Here is a 23,802-nt window from a genome sequence, read left to right as displayed (position 1 = left end):
TTCCACCTGCCACCACTGCAGCAGGGGCAGGAGTTGTGTAATCTGAGCCTGCTGCAGTCCCTGGCAGCTGTGCCTGTCCTGTGGAAGTGAAGTTGTGCTGATGGAGCCTGTCTGCGTTTGCCTGCTGGTCACCACTGCTCTACAGGTGTATGCACAGGCACTCTGGCATGGGTCTCTTGCTCTGGCTGACTGGCTGAGCTGGTGCATCAGGCTGGGGGAAGGGGAACTTTCTTTCACGCGTGCAATCTTGGGGCACTCCCACTCTGCCCTGCTATCTGCCCTCCTGGCTGCTTGGCTTGGTGAAAATCCCCCATGATTGCTTAGCTTCCTCACTGTGCAGCTCTCCCACGGGCTGGGAGGAAACGTGGAGAGTGAAGGCATTCCCGCAGAGGGCTGTCCCTGCCCCTCTCCTCTCAGAGCGGTGCACAGTCTGCACCCTCAGTTGCTGCCACTGGGGGAGGGAGAGGAGATCCTCTTACCTCCTTCCACTGCCTCCTAGGGGTTCCAGCACCTTCAGACGTATGGCTGCATGGGTTGCTCAGATGTGTACTGTGTTAGGTAAATGTCCTCTGTTGGTTTATGAAGGTTCTTTTCGTTGTATCTTAAGGGGGAGAGTCTAAGGAAAGAACTCACTCCACCATGACGATGATGTCACCAACTGCTTTCCTGCTTTATCTGTTTAATAGCATATTAACTTTAAAAAGTTTTTATATGTAAGCAGACTTCCAAAGGATATACATATAAACCATTAGAATTAGGTTACATTTGATATTCCTGGAAAAAAGGAAGTGATGAGCTACTAGTAAAGTGTATACTAGCTTTAAAATCCTAACATTGAACTAGTGACAACAAATCTTACCTCCTACTACTTTTACATTGGATAAGAGGTTTTAATTACAACTTTACTCAGCTTTTAAGAAATTATTTAGTCTAGCTTTTAAATAACAAGAGTGATAAAACATAAAATTAGCTTAAGAAGGAGAAACATTAAGAGTCATTCCAGAAAAGCTTATGTTGAATCTGACACTATAATAAAGAATCAGAAAAAAGTCAAGCTGTCAAGAGGCTTAAAACATTAACTCCTATGTTTGACCTAAGTATAGCCTGTAAGGAAGGGTCACAGAAAACTGTCCTACTGATAGAGAAAGTTCTTCCTCTTCTTTTGGTGGAAACTGTCAGTTATAATTATAATATTTTGGTGGCATTTTGATCCAGTATCACAAAACTTTAATGAAAGAATTATGGCAAATCACATCTCTTGTGAACACAATGAAAGCAGGGAAAATTGGGAGAAATAAGTATTCTGAGCCACAAAAAACTGGCTTAGGGTGGGAAAGCAATGAGTTGAAAGTAGTGGCTTCTCTCGGGCAGCCAAAGCAATTTAATGAGTTGCCCAAATACAGGAATAAAGTTTCTATTTCTGGCCATCAAAAGAGGTAGAGATCTAATTATTAAAAAAAAAAAAAGCTACCTCCCATCACTGTCAATGAAACTAAGTTCAAATGCTAGCTTAGCACTACGGATAAGCTATATTTGGCTAAATGTTAAGAAGAGTCTTAAAATTAGGCTTCTGAATATGCTTCAAATAATTCAGCAAGCCATTAATAAAGAGATAATGGTAAGAAGATAACTTTGAAGGTCCTAACACACACTGTTGGCTCTCAATAAACATTTCCTAAATGAATGAGTAATATTAAAAACTAAACCAAAACAAACCAAAAAGCCATGACATTTCCACCAAAGACACAAAATTTGCCAGTTGAAGGAAGAAGATGGGCTGATGTTATCTGACAGGAAAGCACTGTCCTTATTCAACAAACATGAACCGAAAGAGGTAGTTGGAGGTACCCCAGCCAGAGAATATGATGAAGGCATAGTCAAGTTCTAGGAAATGTGGGAAAACTAAAAAGAAACTGAAGAATAACTGTCATTTGAACTTGTAGGTAGATGGTGTAATACCACTCTTGCTGTCTGGATCTGGCCTAGCCCAACAGAAGAACAGAAACAGGCTGGGCCTAGACTTTAGCTATTTTGAGCCAATAAATTAGGTCTTAAAACTATTGAGCAGATATATCCGGTTCCTTGATAAAGTAATTCTTATCTCTATAGTCTTTTCTCCAAACAAAAAATACTTTAGTGTTATCAAAGCTCACCTCCATCCACTCCCTCAATTACATTTTCCTTTAATTACAGTGCAATTAAAAGACGTTTTAAAACCAAGACTGCAATGCATAGATATGTTTCATTACCTTACTTTATAGACCATAAGAAAACATACACCACTTAATTCTGGCTACTAAATTACACCGGCTCTTCCAAAAAAACAAAACAAAAAAGCTTTTATTAATGTATTAAAAGTACAAGTAATTTGGTTTTTTACTATTAAGATTACCATACATTCATAATTTTAACTGAAAATACTTTAGGCTTAAAAAATATAAATGATAGTTCTATTTTAAAATGTTTTAAATATATTTAATCAGTATTCTTTTTATTTGAACTTTTATGAAAAAATATTACTTGTAAAAGATTTAATAATAATAAAAGCCTTTTTCCTCCTGTCTTGAAATGTCAGATGACTTTACTTTGGGGTCACTCAAATCAGGGAACAGGACTGGTGGGTGTTCTGTGACATATCTATTTAATAATCCTTTCAATACTAAAAATACCAGATCACTTGTATACCAGTGTTACTGCTGTCAGGACAAAAGGACATTTTAAAATAACTGTTTTTGGATTAAAAATTTGAACAAAACCTTGGTTGAGATTCTTAGGTGCAAACAGGGTAAGACTATTTTATAAATTATAAGAATTTAATGTTGATTCTGAAATTCCAGTTATATCTAGAGTCTCATTATAAGACGTAGAGAAAACTGGAAGGTCACGATAAAGTTCTAAATATAATCCTGCTTGAGTATATATTGAGTATACACACACACCCTCCCCACTGTTTTCTCAGCTCCACTTAAACATAACTAGCATTTACTGATAGTTTACTACATGTCACGCACTGGGTTATGTACGTGCATCAATCTGTCAACTCTCTCAAGTTGGTAGTATTATGTCCACTTTACACACAAGATCTCCAGAGCACACTTATTTAACTTGTCCGGGGTCACACAGACCTTGTGGTAGAGTTGGGTTTGAATCTAGAAGGTCTGATTCCAGACTCCATGCTCTTGACCATTTGGCTATACTACAATTATGGCAACTTTATAATTTAGGCTATTCCTCAGAGTTCAGCAGTATTCTCAGTTCACTCACCATTTCCCGGCAATACCATCTACTACCACAGATACCAGTATTTTCTTTTTGTGTGACTTCCACAACTATGATTCTAGCTCTCATCAGCTTCCTATGCCTCAGAGCCATAGTTCAACTGTCTGCTAGACTGCTTCCCATGGTTGTTCCATAAGTACCTTAAAGTTAATATGTCCAAAATAGAGCTTATGTTCTTTCTCCTTGCCTTTTATGTTCCATACTCTTTGTTATATTCCATTTGAACCATCATGGGATCATTTTAAATTCTGCCTTACCATCTGGTAATCATCAAATGCTGTCAATTGTTACACCTCTATATCTCATACTCATTCATTCATTCTCACTAACACTATCGTAGCTCAGGTCTTCAATACCTCCCATGTTAACTTTTGGAATAGGTCACTATCTCTAGGCTCTCTTCTCTCTCAAACAACTCTACACAATGCCTTCAGAGTTAGATTCCTTTAATATAGATCTGAAATTAGCTTCCTGTTAAAAAGTCTTCAAAGCTTCAGAGGATATAAAATAGTATGTGCACTCCTTAGCTGGCATTCAAAGTCTCCTGTTATTTAGCTGGGTTTGTGCTATCTTCCATTTGGTCAACCATTATCTATGTATCTTCATATCCTATACTTGAGCAAAACTTCACACATTTTTAAACCTCTTATATCACTCTGCCTTCTATCAGTTATACATACTTTGCTTCCTACCTTTGACTCTGAACTCTCTGAGGACATCTACGTCTAAGTCATCTTCATAGTCCACTCAGGCTAAACACTATGTTATGCTCATATGAGCTGCTTTAGAATTCTTTGTTGAGTGGATGGGGACTATATGTATATACACAACATATATAAAAAACTTATGCATATGTAAATTTGATCCACAACAGAACTGCAGAGGTGTATACAGCAAGAGGATACCACCTTTGCAAATAATATTTTCAGTCACCATTAGGATAAAACATGACACAGCTTTTATCATTTAAACCTCTTGCACAACACATCCATAATGAACTGGTTGTTAAGCCTTGAAACAAAATGTTCTGTTAACTAGAACTCTCTCTTAAAACAATTCCACGTTACAGCAGTATGTGCAGCAGTGAATCCAAAACACTGAAATACCTTTAAGTGCCTTCTAATTCACATGGGAATTGTACAATCTTCCGGTACAATTTTTAAATTAGACGTATTTTATTTGGTCATCTGTAAAGGTGGTCTTATAGCTTTGTTTACCCTAAAATTCTTAAAACCAGTATAATCTATTAAATTCCCACTGGAAGGAAATCTGTGTCTACATTATAATAGGGAAACTGAGGCAGGAACTACCAAAAGCACATGTATCAGGGGTACCTGGAAAAAAGTTTCCTCTTTCCATTGAAAGACCAATTATACTATATTTTGCTTATATACTTTATATTCTGAATGGACCTTGTTTTCATGCTTTAAGTTTAAATGCAGGCAAACAATTACTATGTGCAGATTTACAAAGGGCTGGTTAAGTGGTACAGCCCTAAATTCTCAAAAAAGAAGAATAAGCCAAAGCATAAAACATTTTGTAATAAATTGAGGTCACTGTTACATTTTTCAAATAAAAGTATCTTTACCTATTACTCATCAGTAAGTATTGCTCTCAGCATGTGAGTTTTGAGTAACAGTGGTAGTCATTTAAAAAAATAAAACTATTTCTCACTTTCTACATGGTTTGTGATTCATAGTTATTTGAAAATAAATTTTCTCACATTAAGCAAACTTACCAATGTCCTATTTCTTTCCTTCCATACTTTCTATTCTGCCTCCCCACCCCTCTAGTTTTCATTACTTAAAAAACACAAAAATACCTTCTCTGGCTTTGAGATATATGGCTGAAAAATTAAAATCCCAAAGGCAAGTTTTATTAGCACAGTGCTACTGACAAACGACAGGGGAAAGGCATAAAATCATTAGAGGTTAAATGGCCCAGCTTTCCTGTCTTGCTACAGATCATAAAGTCCACACAGACAAGAGCAATGAAATGCAATAATAACAAAATGGAACCAAGTGAAAACGTAGCACACAGTTCCTCCTCACTTTCCCCTCTGCAGTACAACTCTTTTCTGTCTGGGGACAGGGAAGTGGGTTTGGTCCAGAAGAAGGTGTTCAGCCCTTCTAGTTTGGGGTGGAGGGCTTCTACGAGGAAGCAGACGCGCCTCTAGGTCCCTCAGGTACTGTGGGAGCATGCGCAGCAGGACACCTCCTCCATGGGCAGAGGGAGAATGAGGAGCCACGAGCACAGCCTGCTGTTGCCAGCTGTGCCCACAAGAATTAAAAATGTGACAAGATTCTCTTGCTACAGGTATTCTATGGGCCCATAATAATTCATGGATCCCAAAGCACATGTACATCCTTCCTCTAACTAGAACTGGTTTACAATGCTTCAAAAAGTATTCTTATAAAAATGCTATTTATATGGTACAACAAAAATGTTTAAGCAGCACAATGAGATTAGAAGGGCATGTTTTCTCAGAATGATAAGCAATTAAAAGCAATTACAAACAAATAATCATTAAACACAAAAAAATCCCCGAACATTACATTAAACTAATAAGCCAGAAAAAATACAATTCAGAGAAGTCAATGGAGTGAAGAAAAGGAAAAAGATAAACATCATTAAATTATGACAAAAGTTTGCTTCTTTCTGGAAGTATCTATGGACTTATTATACACAAGTTCTTTAATAATGTTGCCAAGTATAAAACTTGAAGATTAGGGTCTTAAACTAAAGGTAGAAATAATTTTAGTATGTATACAGTGAAAATGTTTAGGTAACATATGGTATACTGCAGTAAAATTTAATACCAACTTAAAAAAATATTTTAACTACTATAGCATCTGTTTGAGTATAGCCTCTCTTCAACAACCACAATAAGTTATCAATTAAAAACCACATTTGCAGCATGAATTTTACTTTTTATTATATAATATAAAGGCTATAATACATTTATTTCATATTCAAAATTCTATTTTGATGCAATTATTAAAGGGTTGAAGGAACTGTCCTTAATGAAACCGTAAAGTGTGAGTAAGTATCTGCTACTCTAACGCTCCCCAGAGAACATCAGCAGCTATCTCTAATAAGTACACTGTTGCCCCTCTGGAAGGTCAAAGGAAAGCAATCAAAAACTGCTGCACAATTCTTAATTATGTGGAGCTGACACTACCTTTCAAAAATTATATTAACTCATCGGCATCTCTACCAGAAATAAGAAAAGGGGGGATAACCCAAATAAATTAATTGTACAATATGTTAGTAGCACTGGCATTAAAAATACAAAATGAAAAAGAATGCAGAGCATAATAGTACTGACAAAACTAAGTTCACAGGTATCTGTATACTGCATTTCTTGGACTATTAGTACAAATCAAGTAGAAGCTAAATTTTGTTACCAAGCTGAAACACTGACAAACATCTCAACTCTTAAAGATAATGCATTGAAACCAACCTGGCTATCTCTTCTCGATGAGCAGTCCAATCTCGGATGTAGTCTTCCTGCTCTTTTATCCGGTGCTTGAACGAAGAACTAGTAGGCATTGTTGACCCAGAGCTCTGCAATCGAGTCGTTTTCAGGGCTGGAGAAGTACGTAGACGGGTATGTTTAGGGGAATTACGGTTTGATCCAAATTCATCTTCTGAGGTGGAAGCATAATCAGTAGGAAAGCGCCTCCATCTTGAATTTACTAAATTAGTTTAATTATTAAAAAAAGAATTATTATGTTATCTTTTAAAAGAGATAAAATAAAAATCATGATTTCAAAAACACCATGAGAGCACACACAGCACAATTTTTGATAACTGACATACACATACCTCACAAAAACCATAAGTCTACTACTCCTAAAAGATAGAAACATTACACTTTGGTGAATCAAAAACAATGAATAATTAAAAACAATTGAAAGACTGTGTTTTCCATAGCATGGTAAATAAACATTCAGATGAAAAATTCACTAATGATAAACTATTAAGCAAGCTCTATTTATAAATGTTTAAATTGGGTACTTTTTAATTGGAAATATTTCTCATTTAAGTGAAGATATGGATTTTTTAAAAAATGACAGCAACAACAACAACAACAAAAATAAAAATTAGGGAAAAGATTTCCTCATGCCACATGAACTTTTTTAACATGGAGATGGTAAAAACTCTCTTTTCCCGACATACAAATGTGCATAATTCCTGCTGTGGAAATTATGCCTTTATGGCAGAAAAAAAACATTACCTCTGTCATTCAACATCCTGTTATGCTATGATTGGAAAAAATCTTTTTACATGGTAAAAACACAACAAAGAATCTTCAGTACAACTCTCTGCTGCTTTGACACTGAAAGCATATGGTGAAAATAGACAATGGCATAAACCTACGAGAAGCGAAACTCCATAAGCTGTTCTCACAACCATTGACATTTAAGCCACAGGAGATACTGTGAATAGCCACACTCAAGAAAGTGGTCATCACTTTCTTATTTAAGGTTAGTAAAGACATTTAAAAAATGGTATTGCTGACACATCTGAAAAATCAGAAGACAAATTAATGCAGACATTTCACTGCGACTGTTAATATCAAAATCAAACACAGAAATAATTTGTGAAGCATAAACAGAGGTGAAGAACAGGGAGCTAACACTAATGCATGGTAAACGGGACAAGGGTAGCACCCATGCCTGCTTAATCCACTGAGGTACATCTAGCACCTCGCAGAATGTCTGGCTAGCAAATGTTTAACAAATACTTTCGAATAAATGAATTCCTGGATACTGACCATTTGCTTTTCTCAAATTAGGAAAAACCTAGTAAAGAGCATGACATGTTTTCGGTGGCTAAAGTGACAAAAGCTTAGCACCGCCTTTAAGATCCAATTGCCACTAATATTAGAAGATTTTTCTCTCTTTCTCTCTCCCTTTTAAAACAGAAACTGACCCTAGACTGCATAGGTTAGGGGAGTCTAGAATTCCTTCATCCTATCCCACTAGAATTCTATACCTTTCCTGTCTTTTCCTCCCCAAACTACATTTTTGCCTGGGGCTCTGTAAGGACGAATTGGCCCTCAGATAAAATTGATATACACTGCTACCAGAGTTGGTTTCAGAAACAGAGAAGTCTATAATCAGGACAACACCATGAATCAGAGGCTACCCATTTGTCCTGATTCACACTCCTATTTGAAGCTCCCGGAGCTTAGAACTGGATTCATGCATATGAGAGAATGAAAATATGCAGAAAACTACATGGCTTTCTTTAAAAGTGTACGCAAACACACAGGTAATTAATCATAGAGTTTTTTGAAGGGGATATTAAATATAATTTCTGATTTTAACATTATAAGATAATTAACATAAGTAATACTTTAGTAGAAATTTACTCATTTCTAGACATTTGAATACTCCTATGAATTGAATGGACACTGAAACTTGAAAACAATTTTAGGAAAAGTTTAGGAACAAAAGTAAAGAGGTTTTAGAAAAAAGTTAGTAATATGGCAAACAAGTGATACTTTTCAATAAAGGCATTTCATTAAACGCTAAATGTTTGTTTATTTTGCTATCTTAGAATATTACTCATAAAAGGAAATTCCTAAATAAGAAAAGGTCATTTGTTAGGTTAAATTTCCTGAGTTTTTATTTGGAAACTATAGCAACCATACCTACAACTGAAAATTGTATGGAGAGAAAACAAAACCAACAACAAAGAAGATACGAAAACATAAGAAGGTATGATGGAACTAAGGTAGTTAAGTTAGAGGTATCAATGGCTGGTATATTTCATGAGTGGCCGAGTACATGAAAGCAGAATGAGAAACTGAGAACCAAGTTCTAAATGTCAGGTGACAACACATAAGTAGAGTCACTTTAGAATTAACTTCTAATAGTCTGAGTCTTGAGATCAAAAAATAATTATATTTTGGAGAAAAAAATAAAAGAAAAACTTTTTTCAAAGAAAATTCATAAACTTTCCACCTATTTTTTTTAAAGATTTTATTGTTCCTTTTTCTTCCAAAGCCCCCTGGTACACAGTTGTGTATTTTCAGTTGTGGGTCCTTCTAGCTGTGGCATGCAGGACGCCGCCTCAGCATGGCCTGATGAGCGGTGTGGCGTCCACACCCAGGATTCAAATGGTGAAAGCCTGGGCCGCCGAAGCAGAGCGCACGAACTTAACCACTCGGCCATGGGGCCGGCCCCTCCACCTATTTTTATAGGTCTATCTAGAAGCCAGTAAGAATAGTGAAGCTTCTAATAATATCTTTAAAAAGAAAAGCAAGCAAGGGAATAAAACATTTTAAAATCTGAAAGGTAAAATTGTTAGGTTTGTTCTCCTAAAATTCAGACCAAATTGATAAAATAAGTAAGGTAGAGTAGGGAAATGAAAATGATTAATAAACCTTCAAATAATTTGAGTTTTCCAATGGAAAACAGTACGAAGCAAAGCTCAAGCTAGCTCTGGACACATCTGCTTGTGTAAGAGCAAAGAGCACTGCTGAGACGGAGTAAAATGACGACTATGTGGAGAAGGCACCTAACGCCAGGACCACTAACCTGCTACTCCGCAACTTCCTTCAAACCTTTTGCTTTCCTAACCTTTGTTTCTAAGCTATAGCAGCTATACATTTTATCTGAAGAAAAATCCCTAAAATCTGCTAGTTATTGCAGAAGAAACTTCAAGTTAGAACGTTTTTAACTTTCCCCAATGTCTACTTATTGCACAGAAATTTAGGATAGAATGACAGAGGATGGTCTAAATTCTTCAATTCATAGAGAAGAAAGAGGCCCTGAAAGGCCTTGCCTTGCTTAAGTCAAAGTTTAAGCCAGGGCTACTGACTCCCAGAGTTCAAAACTCATTCCTTGCTATTCTAAATGCTTTACAACTACATGTTAGAAAATCTTTTTTTTTCCTACATTTCTAGTTAAATTTTTTTTAAAAAAAGACATCCTCAGCTTCTCATAGAACGATAGTTTTTCTGATTTCTACCTGTACTGAAGAAAATATTTTCTTCTTCCTCTTGAATTTTATTCTGCTTAGTTAAAATCATTTATAAAATTAAATTAAATTTTATTATGATTAGGCTTATTTGACATATTGGTACCAGTAAGGTATTTCAGATAAATCATTAAATTGAAAATTTACATTGAAGGTATTTGAAATGCCAATCTCTGAGAGCTTCTTGGTTGGTGAAGTGCTGGGCAGCACATATAATAAAATGGGACAACGTTCTAAGATGGGCTTAATTAACTTTGTAGCTAAGCTGAAAATTATTTTAGTTACATTAATTATAAAACTTATTTTAGTTATAAAATTATGCAACACTCCCTCTTGTGGAAGTAATAAATACTATATTCACTATAAAAACACAGTATCCTTCATGTCTAGAGAATTACAAAAGGGAAAAAGAGTTATGAGGATCATTTATCTGTGAAGGCTCTGATTTCTTTTACTGTTTCCAAAAATTTGTTGGCATTAAAACACATCCACATCTGCAGATGTAATGAATACATTTCAGAAAACAAACATTGCATCTTCATACTTTATATCAGAATATTTTTGTGGGAAATTCCACAAACACGTTTTACACGTATATTTATGAGGAGTAACAGCATTCGGGGAAAAACATTCCTGACAATGTTTTGTATCGGTCTTTGACCCGGAGGAAGAAATAATTTAAGCCACGTATGCCCAACATTTAAATTCCCGCCATCTATAAATTCTGAGGATTAGAATAAAAATGGGAAAGCAAACAGTCTAAAAATATTCTAAGGATGTTGATGTTTTTATTTCTTAGAATGTGCAGTTATAATGAAAACGAATTGCTTTATTTTGATAATTCAGGATACTTAAATAAATCTAGCTATTTTAGTATAACTTGACATTGAAGGATTATGGAGGGGGAAAAAACTAAGCTCCTAAAAGCTAATTACACCAGAATTAAGCATAAAAGAACCCTTAATCTTAATTTTGCTAAATCAGAGATTTCCATTGTTCTATTTTAATCACATACATTTCTTTGAATAACTTTTTTAGACATGGCCCAAAACATGGAATTTGAAAGAATGCAGAATTATTTTTACATATGTCAATTTGGAAAATATCACAGGCTCTAGGTTCAGATATTTCTAAGATCTTTAAAGTTTACTGTGTGCATAGCAATACTGACCAGCATGGTTTCACATTCTTTTAAATCATATTTCAAAAGCTAAAAATTTTTATTTTCTTTTTCAAGATATTATAATTATCTTAAGTAGAAATATCATTAATATCAAAAACACCTCAATTAGAAAAATCAAAAAAGTATGTTTGTTTTTTTCTCCTTTTTACTATCTACCCTAGGTAACTATTTGAGTATATTACCACTAACTGAAAGGTCTTGGCCATTGTCCTTCTAGATAGGATATACTACTACAAATGAGCTTCTTCAGAGAATTTGAATATACAATCCTGGATCACAATGTGGCTTTCGGCTTTCAAGGTGGAAGAGAGAACATGAACTTGGTAAAACATCGGAATTACAAAGATTGCAGTAAGCAATACCAAAACCTTTATATTGAGCTTGTAGATCCTCCTGATAATAATCCAATAGATTCTAGCTGTCCTCTGGAAGCTTGCATACTCGTTGACAGAGACTATTTCTCAGAGCTGGACTAGACGTGGTAGGAGAAGCACCAGGCTGAGAGTTAAAAGCCTTGGACTGTCATCCTGTCCTGCCATAGCTGTGACCAGGGCAGGTTACTTCACCTCTTGGCCACACTTCCCTAAACTGAATAACCCTTTACAGGGCTTTTAAATTCCATAATTCTAATTATTTAATATACTGCTATTAAGTATGAAGGAGGCCAAAACCACATACCTCAATTTGCCTTAGAGAATTTATTAATTTTATTTATTTATTTAATTAAGGTACTTTTTGGACATAAAAAACTACATGTTTATCAAGTTCTACATTCAAAGAAGCAGAAAATAAAATGTATCTTTAAAGACACATATATAATATGGCAGCTTACAGGTTTCTTAGACTTGCTGAAGTGATCATATTTGGTGTGCACCTCAGATAAGCCCCTCATGTTAAACGTTGGGGAATGGAACCACATCACTCATGTGCTCAGGGACAGACACCTAGTGCAGAAGGAAGAGCTGTTCCACGTGCCTGGGTAACATGCCACTTATGTTACATGGCATGTTAAGAAGGGAGAAGACAGAAATTTTTATGCACTTCAATACAGATGAGGTAACCAAACAGGCACCGTGGCGGAAGACACTTCATCAGGTACACAGCATAGAATGCAGCACAAAGGAAACGTGACTGAAGAGGTAGAGCCATAAGGAACGAGAATAACAACACTGGGGAAACAGAAACCAAAAGAGGGCAGCTTTAAAACACTTGGCAATAAATCCATGAACCACCAACCAAAGCCTGCAGCGCAGAAACAAGGAGGACCAGGGTAATAAGGAAAACGCCATCTCTTCTTTTGGAAAGACGACTATATGTTACCTAGCTGCAGCCTACATCCATTCCTACCACAGATATGATCACCATCACCACCCCCACCGACCAGGAGAGAAGGAAATGTGAACGGAGGGGAGAAAAGCAGCAGTGAAGAGAAGGGAGTAGGAATAAAAAGCGAAAAAAACAACAGACACCAAGCACTGCCAGTTTGGGGTCTTGCAGCTATACTGTGGTAGGTGTAAAAATAAAAAGATGATGTTGCATACCGACTTTCCCTTTCTTTCTCACTCAATACTTCGGGCTCACTTAGTGCTGCTGACTGACAGTAATAAATCTTCCAAGTCTTTTAACAGCTGGTTTCCCTCCACCAGCCTTTTCGGCCACACCCACACATGAGGCTGATTATGAAGTAATGAGACCATGTTTACAGGATACACACGAGTATCTGTCTTAGTGCTCTGGTCACACATGAATTCTCACTGCTTCAGCTCTGAATATGAAGAATATAAACAGACAAACATGCCAGAAGCAGTCAGCTTCCGGTGGGGAGTAAGCCGCTTCTGTAACGTTACATTCAACGACAGCTCATTACTACAGTTCAATGACACGGCAGCACTTTATGAGATAACGCTTAGAGCCAGTTCAACTCTACAGCCCACTCTGGCCCTTCTGTGCTTAGTGACTGGCTTACAAATCCATCCTCTTCTGCTGAAATAAATTAAGGATTAGTCTTCACCTCCCAAACCAGGAACAGATTTAACCTTAAAAAGTATAAGTAAATGAGACATTGCAAAATAAATAGGAAAAAAAGGATAAAATATTGATTATTTCATTTAGCTCTGAAAGTAGTAATAAAGGGTATACTGCTTTCCTTCAGATTCACATGGGCTTTGAATTATGTGAGGATATTTAAAAGTTAAACACATCCTTTTAGAAGCACGATGTTGATTCCTATTATTTAAACCAGATGATAATTCCTAATCTCATTTTGACACACAAATCAGGTACCTCACCAGCTAGACGATTAAAACTTCTAAATCGGTTCAATATACTTCTAATTTTGAAATCACTATTTTGCCTCAGGACATTAATTTGGAAGCGTATATAACTTCTGAATTTTCTATTTACCAAGCTAAATAAAATAATTTTTATAAAAAAAAACCTCTACAGAATAACCTTTCTGTTGAATATTTTGGGAACGCTCACTAGAGATTTAATTTTTGAAAAAAGGAGTCCCAAAACATAAAAGAAATATGCTAACATCATAAAGAGTCTGGATCCAATTTACCTGAAGGAGAGCCATGCGCTGAGGCCATACTTTTGACCTTGGAGTCTGACAGTCGAGAGATACTGTTAGCTCTAATTCTAGGAGAAAATTTATCTGAAGGTACTAATCTGGCTCCACTTCTAATGATGGCTTCTGCCGTCCGAGAAGAGGCACTGCTTCTCGAGATGGTTGCTTCAGAGTCACTGCGAGCCGACAATGAGCCAAGCCTTGTTCTACGAGGCTGAGCTAGTAAGTCAATCCTAGAGATGTTGCGCCTTCCTGTGGGAGGCTTTGATGTCGAACTCGTTGTGGACACTTCAGAAGCAACAGATGCCTTGTCAGCATCAGCAAGCTCACTGTCTGAAGCTTCACCAAGTCGTGCTCTGCGCAAGAGGGAAGTCCTGGTAGGTCGTGGCCTCGGAAGAGTGGTTGATTTACTGGACGACCCAGGCGCCACAGGAGAAGTCTTAGATTTAGTGACTTTACTTCCTTCCAGTTTGGAATGTGCATGCTCCTCAGTTGAGGTAAGTGGAGTCCTTCCATGAGATTTACAAGAGTAAGTTTCCTGATCAGACGACATAATATCAGAAATGGCAGAATGAGGTACACTAGAGGTCTGGTCATCGTCTGTTAAATCTACTGAAGGCTGTCTCATTCTTCCACTGGATTGTACAAATTTACGACCATCTCCTCTTGAACCTACCTCTGTGGAACGACTTTTTGTTTTCTTTTCAATTTTCTCTCTAGTACCAGAAGATGATTTTGTAACATCTTTGGATGGAGAACCTATGGCACACCTATCTTTATAGAGACTAGTGAAACTCCTTCGCTTTTGGGTTGACTTTCTTTCAGTCTCTCCAGTAACCAGACTGATTGTGCTAGCTGTGTCCACATCAGATTCTGGTGAAATAGAGTTGTCTCTATTATAACTGGGAGTATCTGGGCCTTCATCAGTTTTGTTATCTTCACGCAGTTTAGCTTCTAGAAAAGCCATTACTGCTTCTGTGTCTTTCAGAATAAGCGTTGTGTCCAGACTAGAATCAGTATCCATAGAGTCACTTCTTTCTCGTATTCTACTGGCAGATGTGAACGCCGACGCGGGTGTGGAGGATGTCTGCTTATTGATGTGGGGAATGAGCTCTATGGGGATGTTCGGGCTGGGCTTTTCTATGGTGAAGCTTCCTTGTCGCACTAAAGACTTGGAGGATTCCTTCTTGTCTCCTCCCTTTGAAGTCTGACTTTTCAGAACTTCCTCAGCTTTTCTTCGCTTGCCCTCGCTTTGTATCACCCTCTCTCCTTTGCTTGCAGAATGTCCTGGAATTTTTTCTTGAGGTTGTGACTCTTGTTTAAAAGATTCCTCCCTAGCTCTATCTATCTGACCTGAAACACTTTTTGAAGAAGACAATTTAGTAGGTGTCCACTGTGCCTGTTCCCTTTGTTCTTGTTGCTGAACTTTCACTGATGTTTGCTTTACCGAGGAAGCTTCCTTCTCAGTTTCACTTTTCTCCTTTCCAGCAGAAGCGATGCCTAAGTGAAGCAGGGTTTTATTCTCTCCGCTGGTTTTCAGAGTCTCTCCATTTACTACCCTGCTCATTTGATTCAGGGCTCTGTCAGCATCTTGTTGATCTTTCTGGTACACCTGTGTAGGTGCTTCTTTCTCCTGAAGTTCTGTGTCTTGTTTTTCTCCTATTTCTGACCTCTGCATTAAAACCTTTGCTCTGGAGCTCTCAAGAGACTTTTCTTCATTTGGAAGCTGGGGAAGGGTTCGTCTCCTTCGCTCTCCCTGACTGGCCAAGGAAGTCCCAGAGCCCGTACTTCTCACTGAAATGCCAGATTCACTGATATCTGTTTCTATAAAATAAAACCACAACGAAGGAATTTATTATGGCAAAAAAGTAAAAATAAAAAGAATATCATATTATATTAGATTTTTAAGTGTAAGTTAAGAAATAGCGCAAATATAAAATAAAACTTTGAATAATAAGCCAGCATTGTGCCAGAGTAGTTTAAAAAGCAAGTACAATGCCTAGACACACAAATAGGCAGATTACTAACAGGTGACTCAAGAAAGCAAACTGTATGACTTGAAAACTAAGGTGATCTGATTTTAAACCTACACCTGTTGTTCTCTTTTTCTTTAATGTGTTTTACGGTAGGGAACTTCACTGTGTTCATTCTTACTTTTGTGACTTATCCCATCCACAAAGTTTTGCTCAAGTAAATGCATTACACAATTGCAGAGAGAGTGCCTAATAAACGCTTAATTAGGTTTAATTTACTTCTCAGTTATAGATTTAACTAGTTTTTAAAAAACTGATGTATGACTCACAAAAGAAAAAAAAAAAGGAAAGAAAATACCATTTTCTAAAGGAACAGGTACAGATAATTCCATTATCCTTTCCTCTTGATCATGCCTTGTATGGTTAGCAGCCAAGCTAGCCCACTGTGAAACCCAACGCTTGTTTCCAGAGGAAGATGTGCCTTCCTAAAGGAGAAAAATAAGAGGACGAAATAAGACACTCTGCTCAAATCTGATTCTCATGAAAGAGAATGCCACTTAGTCACATCAACCTGCCACACAAAGGAATGTTTAAACCTCACATTCATATCATCATTTACTAAATTTCCTCTTATATAAAATGAAGACTCTCTAGGTACCCCTTTTAAGTACATTTTGTTATCACTGTAAATGTAGTATAATTTTCTCTATATGTTAAATACTAACAATGGGACTAAAATAAAATCTTGGAGCTTAAAATTTACTGCTGCTAGATAAACTCAGGTGTATTATCATAGCTTTGTGGCTACAACGTAAGCTGGTTCTACTCAACTCTACAGAACAGAGAGTCTAAAGGTCTATTCCTAAGGTGTTCTCTGCCCTCTAAATGTTTCTAGGAATCAGATCGGTTCCAGAGTATCAAGGAGTATTAAATTTGCCAGGTCAGGTCTTCAGGGACTTCAAAAACTTTCCAAAGCTTTAGATTTCTTTCTGCAACACTTTAATAATTTCCAGAAAGACCTAGAAATCACTCTACCTTTAAGAATTTTCTTTTAAGCAGTCTGAACCTAGACCTGCCATGTCCAGGTCTGTCCTTAAGCAAGCACTCTTTGAACCCTTATGGTCAAGGGTGAAATGCAATTCAATTCATGATATGGTTCCAAAGATTTATGGACATGTATTGGTAATTCTTAAGATCAGGGCAATATAGGCATTTAATATGGAAGATCTACGTAGTATCAAAAAATTTTTCCTCACTAAAAATCTAAGCCAAGGCTTAATATTCAAACTGGAATGACAACTAAGGAATAGAAAGCTATGACTGAAATTTTATTTTGAATTATTCAAAAAATATTTTATTAAAAGTGTCAGATTTACTTTATTGATTATGACAGGCTAGAAAGTGATGAAGTAAATACTTCATACAGATTATATACTATACGATTTCAAGAATAAAGGTTAGAATAGTAAGAATACATAACGACATCCATACTGTGAGGCCTCGGGATACCAAAGCATGCTGAATCCTTAATTCCCTTTCAAGATTCTGTGGTAACTGTCCACAGTTCTGAGTACTGAAGGAAGAACCACAGCCTTTTCACTATGCCAGGAACACCCAGAACAGAGGGGCTTCCACTGACGCACGCTTATGTAGAACCATTCTGTGAAAACTGTTCTAATGGCCTGGTTAGGTGACTCCTTCAGAGGTAGGTTCACACTGGGGCTATATATAAATTTTACTTGGCATGGGTTGAGGGGAAAGAGAGAAGAGGGAGTCTATTTAAGTTCACATTCCAGAACATGATTAATTCTTCCTAGATTAACCACAGTACCAAAACATTGCCTCAAATAAGTATTACTTGCTTTCAATAAGTAAATTAAGCATCTTGTAAAACAGAAACCAGAATAAAAATTCTCTAAGATTAAGGGGGAAAAAAAGAACAGTAAAACACAATAATTGCTTTGACAGTTTTAGGGAAATGGCAGACCATAAAGGGTCAATTTTAACATTAATAAACGAACATATAGGTGTATTTACCTGTCTATAAAAAATATTTTATTTACATTTCATACAAATGTAACACTTTATATTTTATTTTATTTATACCTTAAGATTTTATTTTAATTATATTTTATATTTATTTACAATTTGTATATTTTAAATTAACTCATTTCCTGAGAGGCAGTATAGCATAATGAGTAAGAGAATGGGTTAAGAAATCAAAGCTGCTTAAGGTCCAAACTCAGGCTCCACAATGCACTAGTTTTAAGACCTTGGCCAAGTTAATTCCTAAATACTTCAGTTTCCTTATTCGTGAAATGGCACACTGAAAGCTTCCATTGAATGTTAGCTTTCACTATCTGGATAAATTATAATTAATTAATACTTAGTTATATAAATTTTTTAGATTTCTTTTTGACATAACAGTGTGGAATGAAATTCTAGCATCATTTCCAGTAAGAGAATAAACCTTCGTTGAGTGCACAAATCTCAGACAATTACTATGTTGGGTGATTCATATACTTCACTAAACTCCCTGTAAATAGGTTTTATCAAAAATACCATTTGTACGGACGAGAAAACTGAAAATCAGACCAGGGAAGGGACGGACCTAAGGGCGCTCTGTTAGACGTGGAGGTTCTGGGACTCGCACTCAGGTCCCTGCAGCTCTGCTTTGCCACACTGGCCCCACAGCCACCACAGCCAGCACGCCTCGTTCTCACTATGCCCCGGGCTGGACTACAGTGGTGCTTCTCTAGATTTATAAGTCGTAGTATCTATCATGCACTACGTTGCACATGTTTCCTGGCATGAAGATCTTTCCATTCCAAATGCATGATCTCCTAGAAAGTATGTGCCGTGTATAGTTTCTGTGTTATCTCATAAATGCCAATTAGAACAGTGAATATACAGCTCATTCATTGCTATATATTAAATATAAATATATTTAACAATCTCCCTCACTGACAAAAGAAATATTAATTTAAAAGAAAATAACAAAAACTGAAACGGAATTAAAGTCAAAATTACTTTAGGCCCAGAAACAAAGAATTGTGAGAATTTCACTTTTAGAAGCACTTTACAAGGGAATACATCAATTACTTAAAGTCCTATAACTACAAACGATAAAGATTGACATTCTGCGCATGAAAATAGTTAGGAACTAGTAAGAGACGTATACCTCTGTGTTGTGGAATCCAGGTATAGTCACTGGTTTTCTTTCTTCCATTACTACAGCAGCTGAATTGAGAGCCCACTCTTTTATCAAATCTTTATGTTTTTCATTGATAACAGGCCTATTATAATCCTGATTGTCATCTACTCCAAACACCTAAGAGGAGAAAATTATTTTATAAATGAAAAAGTCAGAATAATGTGTGAATATTATCAGTAACTTCAGAAGCAAATAAAGATATTCTGAATTAATTTTAAAAATGAGGGAAAACTCGTTTAATGACAAGGTAACATCCAATTGAGTTAATAGCTGGAGAGGAAAACAGGCTAGTGGCAGTGTATGTAAATGTAACTATCCTTTTTTTAATATTTAGCACATGTAGTGTTTGATACCCAAGATATTATAATTGATTTGTTAAAAGATGTTAATAACGTTACACATTACAATAATTGCAAAGAGTTAGGGAAGAGTACCCACAGACCACTGCAGCTTGTTTTCAGCTGGTATCTTGGCACTATTATTTTTGAGAAACATGTTGAAAAACTCTAAATGTATGACTGATTGCATGTGTTCCTTCCCTAACAAATGCTTAACATTTACAGGAGTTAAATTTATACACATAATTCTCTAAGGTCCCAAATAATAGATTTTATTGTATGATCTTTGTATAGAGTACAGCATAATTCTCTATCTGCCTAAGACTCATTTATAGGCCTCTATTCGAAATGCAGATTCCTGGTCTACACATACAGATTAGCATTTTCAATAACCAGACTGTCTATGGGCAACACTTTTGAAATATTCTAAATACAGAGACCAACAACCATGTGCTTTTAAGGGCAGACCCTCAGTCTCACTCATTTCCTGGCAGACAACAGGCCAATGCTCTTGGACAGACTGGAGAAGGGTTTTAACTACATAAACCCTAACATTCCATTTTACAATTAAGTCTTTACTTTGTTCCCAATGCTGATTATTTATTAGCATTAACTGTGGCTTTACTTATTACAACCAAGAATAATATGTGTTTAAATTGGCACTTTGTGGAAAGGATCTTTAAAACATAACCAGAGAGCCTTCATTTTTCATAAAAAGGGAAAGATACCTTAGTTCAGTATTTTCTAGAAAACTTTTTCATGATGATACAGTACATCTTTTTAAATTCTGATAAATTCTGAAGTCCACATTTAGTAAAGCAGATATCAGATTTTCAAATTCACCTAAACTTGGAAATTTTACCACTAGATGGCCTTATTACTTAATATTTAATTCAAATATAACTATAGTTTTCAAGAATTATGATTTAACATTCTGTTGAAACACAAAATATTCAAATTATCTTTGCTTTAAGAGTAAATCGTAGGGGCCGGCCCCGTGGCCAAGTGCTTAAGTTCGCGCGCTCTGCTTTGCTGGCCCAGGGTTTCCCTGGTTAGGATCCTGGGCATGCACATGGCACCACTCATCACGCCACGTTGAGGCGGTGTCCTGCATGCCACAACTAGAAGGACCCACAACTAAAATATACAACTATGTACTGGGGGGATTAGGGAGAAAAAGCAAAAAAAAAAGAAAAACAAAAACCCCAGTAAATTGTATCTTATTAGTGTTAAATCAAACATGAATTTTAATCCATGGAAGCACAGTGTAAGAAGGGGAAAACAACTCTGCTTCACTTTCTAACACTGGAATTAGTACATTTCCAGCAACAGCAGTAAGAACTGCTGAGTAACCCTTTCCACATGCTCTGCCTTTAAACCCACGTGTAAAGAAGACAAATTAGAGCCACTCAAGGTATTTGTGACCGTCTTAAAATAAAATTTTAAAATTATTTCTAACTCAAGTCATTGAACTCCAAATTGACTGAAGTTTATCTCCTTATTTTTATAATCACTAGGAAAAAAATTTAACTTTTAATTTAAAAGTTTGGAAGTAAAAGATAAAAACAGCCACATGTATTTACTTGCATGTTGTACCTCTTTGGCATGTTAACTTACAAATTAGCTTAAGTGACTTTCTGGGTTAATTCTAATCCATACTCAAAATGGACTTCCAAACTTGATTTCCTCAAACATCTAAGCAGCAGCAGTTTCAAATAAAATGTAATAAATCTCTCCAGATCACTTCTGACACTATTTTGAAATGATGAAAAACATACACACAAAGAAGCACTGCTTTTAGGGAAGGGGAGCTGAAGTCGCAGAGAGAGAGCACTCAGGCGACTTTCTAGAGTCCTTTTAAAGCACTGGAGAGCTGTCCATGACCTGTCGGAGAAGGAAAAGTTATTCCTTTTGCAAACAAATGGCAGGGCCTGAAGCACTACTGTACAGGGAAAGAAGGCTTCAAAGTTCCTGTCGATATTTTTGACAGTATTTTGAAAATTTAATGATAGCAATGACTAGTCCAGCTTGAAATCCATATTGTCATTTTGTGTCTAGGTACAAAAACATCCACTTGTGACAACTTCCATGTGAAAACAAAAAGGACATAAACAGCTTATACTGTCAATGTACTTTAAAGCTATTATACTTTTCACATTTAAAAAAGTACATATAATCTGACATATGATGTAAAGGTTGGACAGAACTTGAGAGCTCCTCAAAGCAGAGACCAAGTTGGCTAGATTTTCTCATCTCTTCATTCTAGATTTTGTCCAAAGGTGATTTCACCCACATCCAAGGCTTCACTTCAACTTCCAACTGTAGACAGCTGTTCACCTGTCTGTCATCTCTCCTAGAAGGCTCCAGAGTATTTTAAATGCAGCATGTTAACCCAGGCTCAGGATTCTCTTCTCTTCCCCTCTCAGACCTGGGCTCAATCAAACCCTCCACCTCGACAGAGTACAAAATGTGAGGTCTCATTCAGTGAGGGACATTTTTAGGCTAGAAGTCTATAATGGGGAAGGGAGTGAGATGAGACACCTGTCTGATTTGTATGCGTCCTCTCTAATAGAACCCTCCACCCCAAGTTTGTCAGTTTCTAACTCTTCCAGATAGGAGCAAAAGAAAGGAGGAGTGGTATGGGAATAGAACATTTCTTTTTGAACCTGTACAATCTGAACTCTCTGTGCCTGGCAGACATCTAAAGATAACTCATTGATCGTAGGGGTAGGGAGTGGCTTTCATGTGCTCTCTCCCATAGTTCCCTTGATCCAGGCAGACGCATCTCTGTTTTGGGGAGTCAACTTCTATGGGGTCAACTTCTATGGGGGTTAACATCACACCTACTGAATACTTGTAAAGAGAGGTCAAATTATGAGGCCAGCTCTATGGCCAAGTGGATAAAGTCCCACACACTCCGCTTCAGTGACCTGGGGTTCCCTGGTTCAGATCCCAGGGGCAGACCTACTCCACTATCAGACATGCTGTGGAGGCATCCCACACATAAAGTAGAGGAAGACTGGCACAGATAATTTGAATATTTAGTGGTTCAACAGAATATTAAATCATAGTTCTTGAAAACTATAGTTATATTTGAATTAAATAGTAAGTAATAAGGCCACATAGTGGTAAAATTTCCAAGTTTAGGTGAATTTGAAAATCTGATATCTGCTTTCCTAAATGTGGACTTCAGAATTTATCAGAATTTAAAAAGATGTACTGTATAATCATGAAAACGTTTTCTAGAAAATACTGAACTAAGGTATCTTTCCCTTTTTATAAAAAATGAAGGCTCAGGGCTAATCTTCCTCAAGCAAAAAAAGAAGAGGATTGGCAAGGGATGTTAGCTCAGGGCAAATCTTCCTCAAGCACACACAAAAAAAAACGAAAAAAAAGGAAGGGTCAACTTACATTTGGTAACATCAAATATAAGAAGCTTGCTTATTGTGACAGAAAGTAGAGACTAGCGTGCAAAGGGGTGGGGGCAGGGGGAAGACTTAGGCATATCAATATGGCAATAAAAATGTAGAGCAAAACGGTAACTCAATAGCAATAGTCCTTAATTTATTAAAGAAGTTTCCAAATCAGCTGAAATTCAGAATTCACCTTTCCACAGAAATAAGAAACTCAATGGAAGGTTTAATACCAAGCTTTTGTGGTCTTGTTTTAAAATAGCATCTGAAGAATAGTATTACATTAGTATACTGATCTTATTAAACTGCCCAAGTGAAAATGCAGTCAAGTTTCAAGCCCAGATGATCAGAACATCTTTTTGCTCAATGAGCACGGACCTCCTGGGCAAGGAGAGCAGGGTCTCTACCAGGTCACATCAGCAGAACTTCCCAGGGCCTACAAACATCACCTCACACACAATTACTTAAGAACTATGCAGAATTCCAGCCACCAATGTTAGGGAACAAAATCAGGATAATTTAATAGAGGAGAATTTTTTTAAACTTATTTTCCATGAAAAGCTAGTTTCACTTTCAAAAAGAAAAGTCCCTTAAAATTCATTGGAATAATGTTTAACACTGATTTTTTTATAATGCACTTGTAATCAACTTCTAAATTTAAAATTCAGACAAAACTGTTAGAGAAAAGAGCTCAGCATGGGGGTAGGAGAGACATTTTATAATTTACCATGGTCTGTAAATGAACACGTGCACATGCATGTTCATAGCAGCATTATTCACAACAGCCAAAAGGTGGAAACGACTCAAACGTCCATCAACGAATGAATGGACAAATAAAAT

The 23,802-nt window shown here is 36.6% G+C and overlaps 1 protein-coding gene across 20 annotated transcripts in view; it reads right to left on the bottom strand.

Moving 5' to 3' along the window:
- CEP170 (centrosomal protein 170) overlaps window positions 1-23,802 on the bottom strand; it is a 145,309-nt gene that overhangs the window by 27,003 nt on the left and 94,504 nt on the right. For 14 of the 20 annotated variants that reach the window (XM_070602146.1, XM_070602124.1, XM_070602130.1 and 11 more), the window contains 4 exons: window positions 19,179-19,328; window positions 16,356-16,482; window positions 14,019-15,848; window positions 6,743-6,977 (listed from right to left, as the gene is read on the bottom strand). In XM_070602146.1, coding sequence (XP_070458247.1) covers window positions 6,743-6,977; window positions 14,019-15,848; window positions 16,356-16,482; window positions 19,179-19,328 — 2,342 coding nt within the window. The remainder of the gene's footprint in view (window positions 1-6,742; window positions 6,978-14,018; window positions 15,849-16,355; window positions 16,483-19,178; window positions 19,329-23,802) is intronic. The other 6 variants (XM_070602129.1, XM_070602135.1, XM_070602136.1 and 3 more) reach the window with 1 other exon arrangement.

Source organism: Equus przewalskii, chromosome 31 (genome assembly GCF_037783145.1).
Source record: "Equus przewalskii isolate Varuska chromosome 31, EquPr2, whole genome shotgun sequence".
NCBI lineage: Eukaryota > Metazoa > Chordata > Mammalia > Perissodactyla > Equidae > Equus > Equus przewalskii.
The sequence above is the reverse complement of the archived record's forward strand: the minus strand, read 5'-3'. Positions and strand labels throughout refer to the sequence as shown.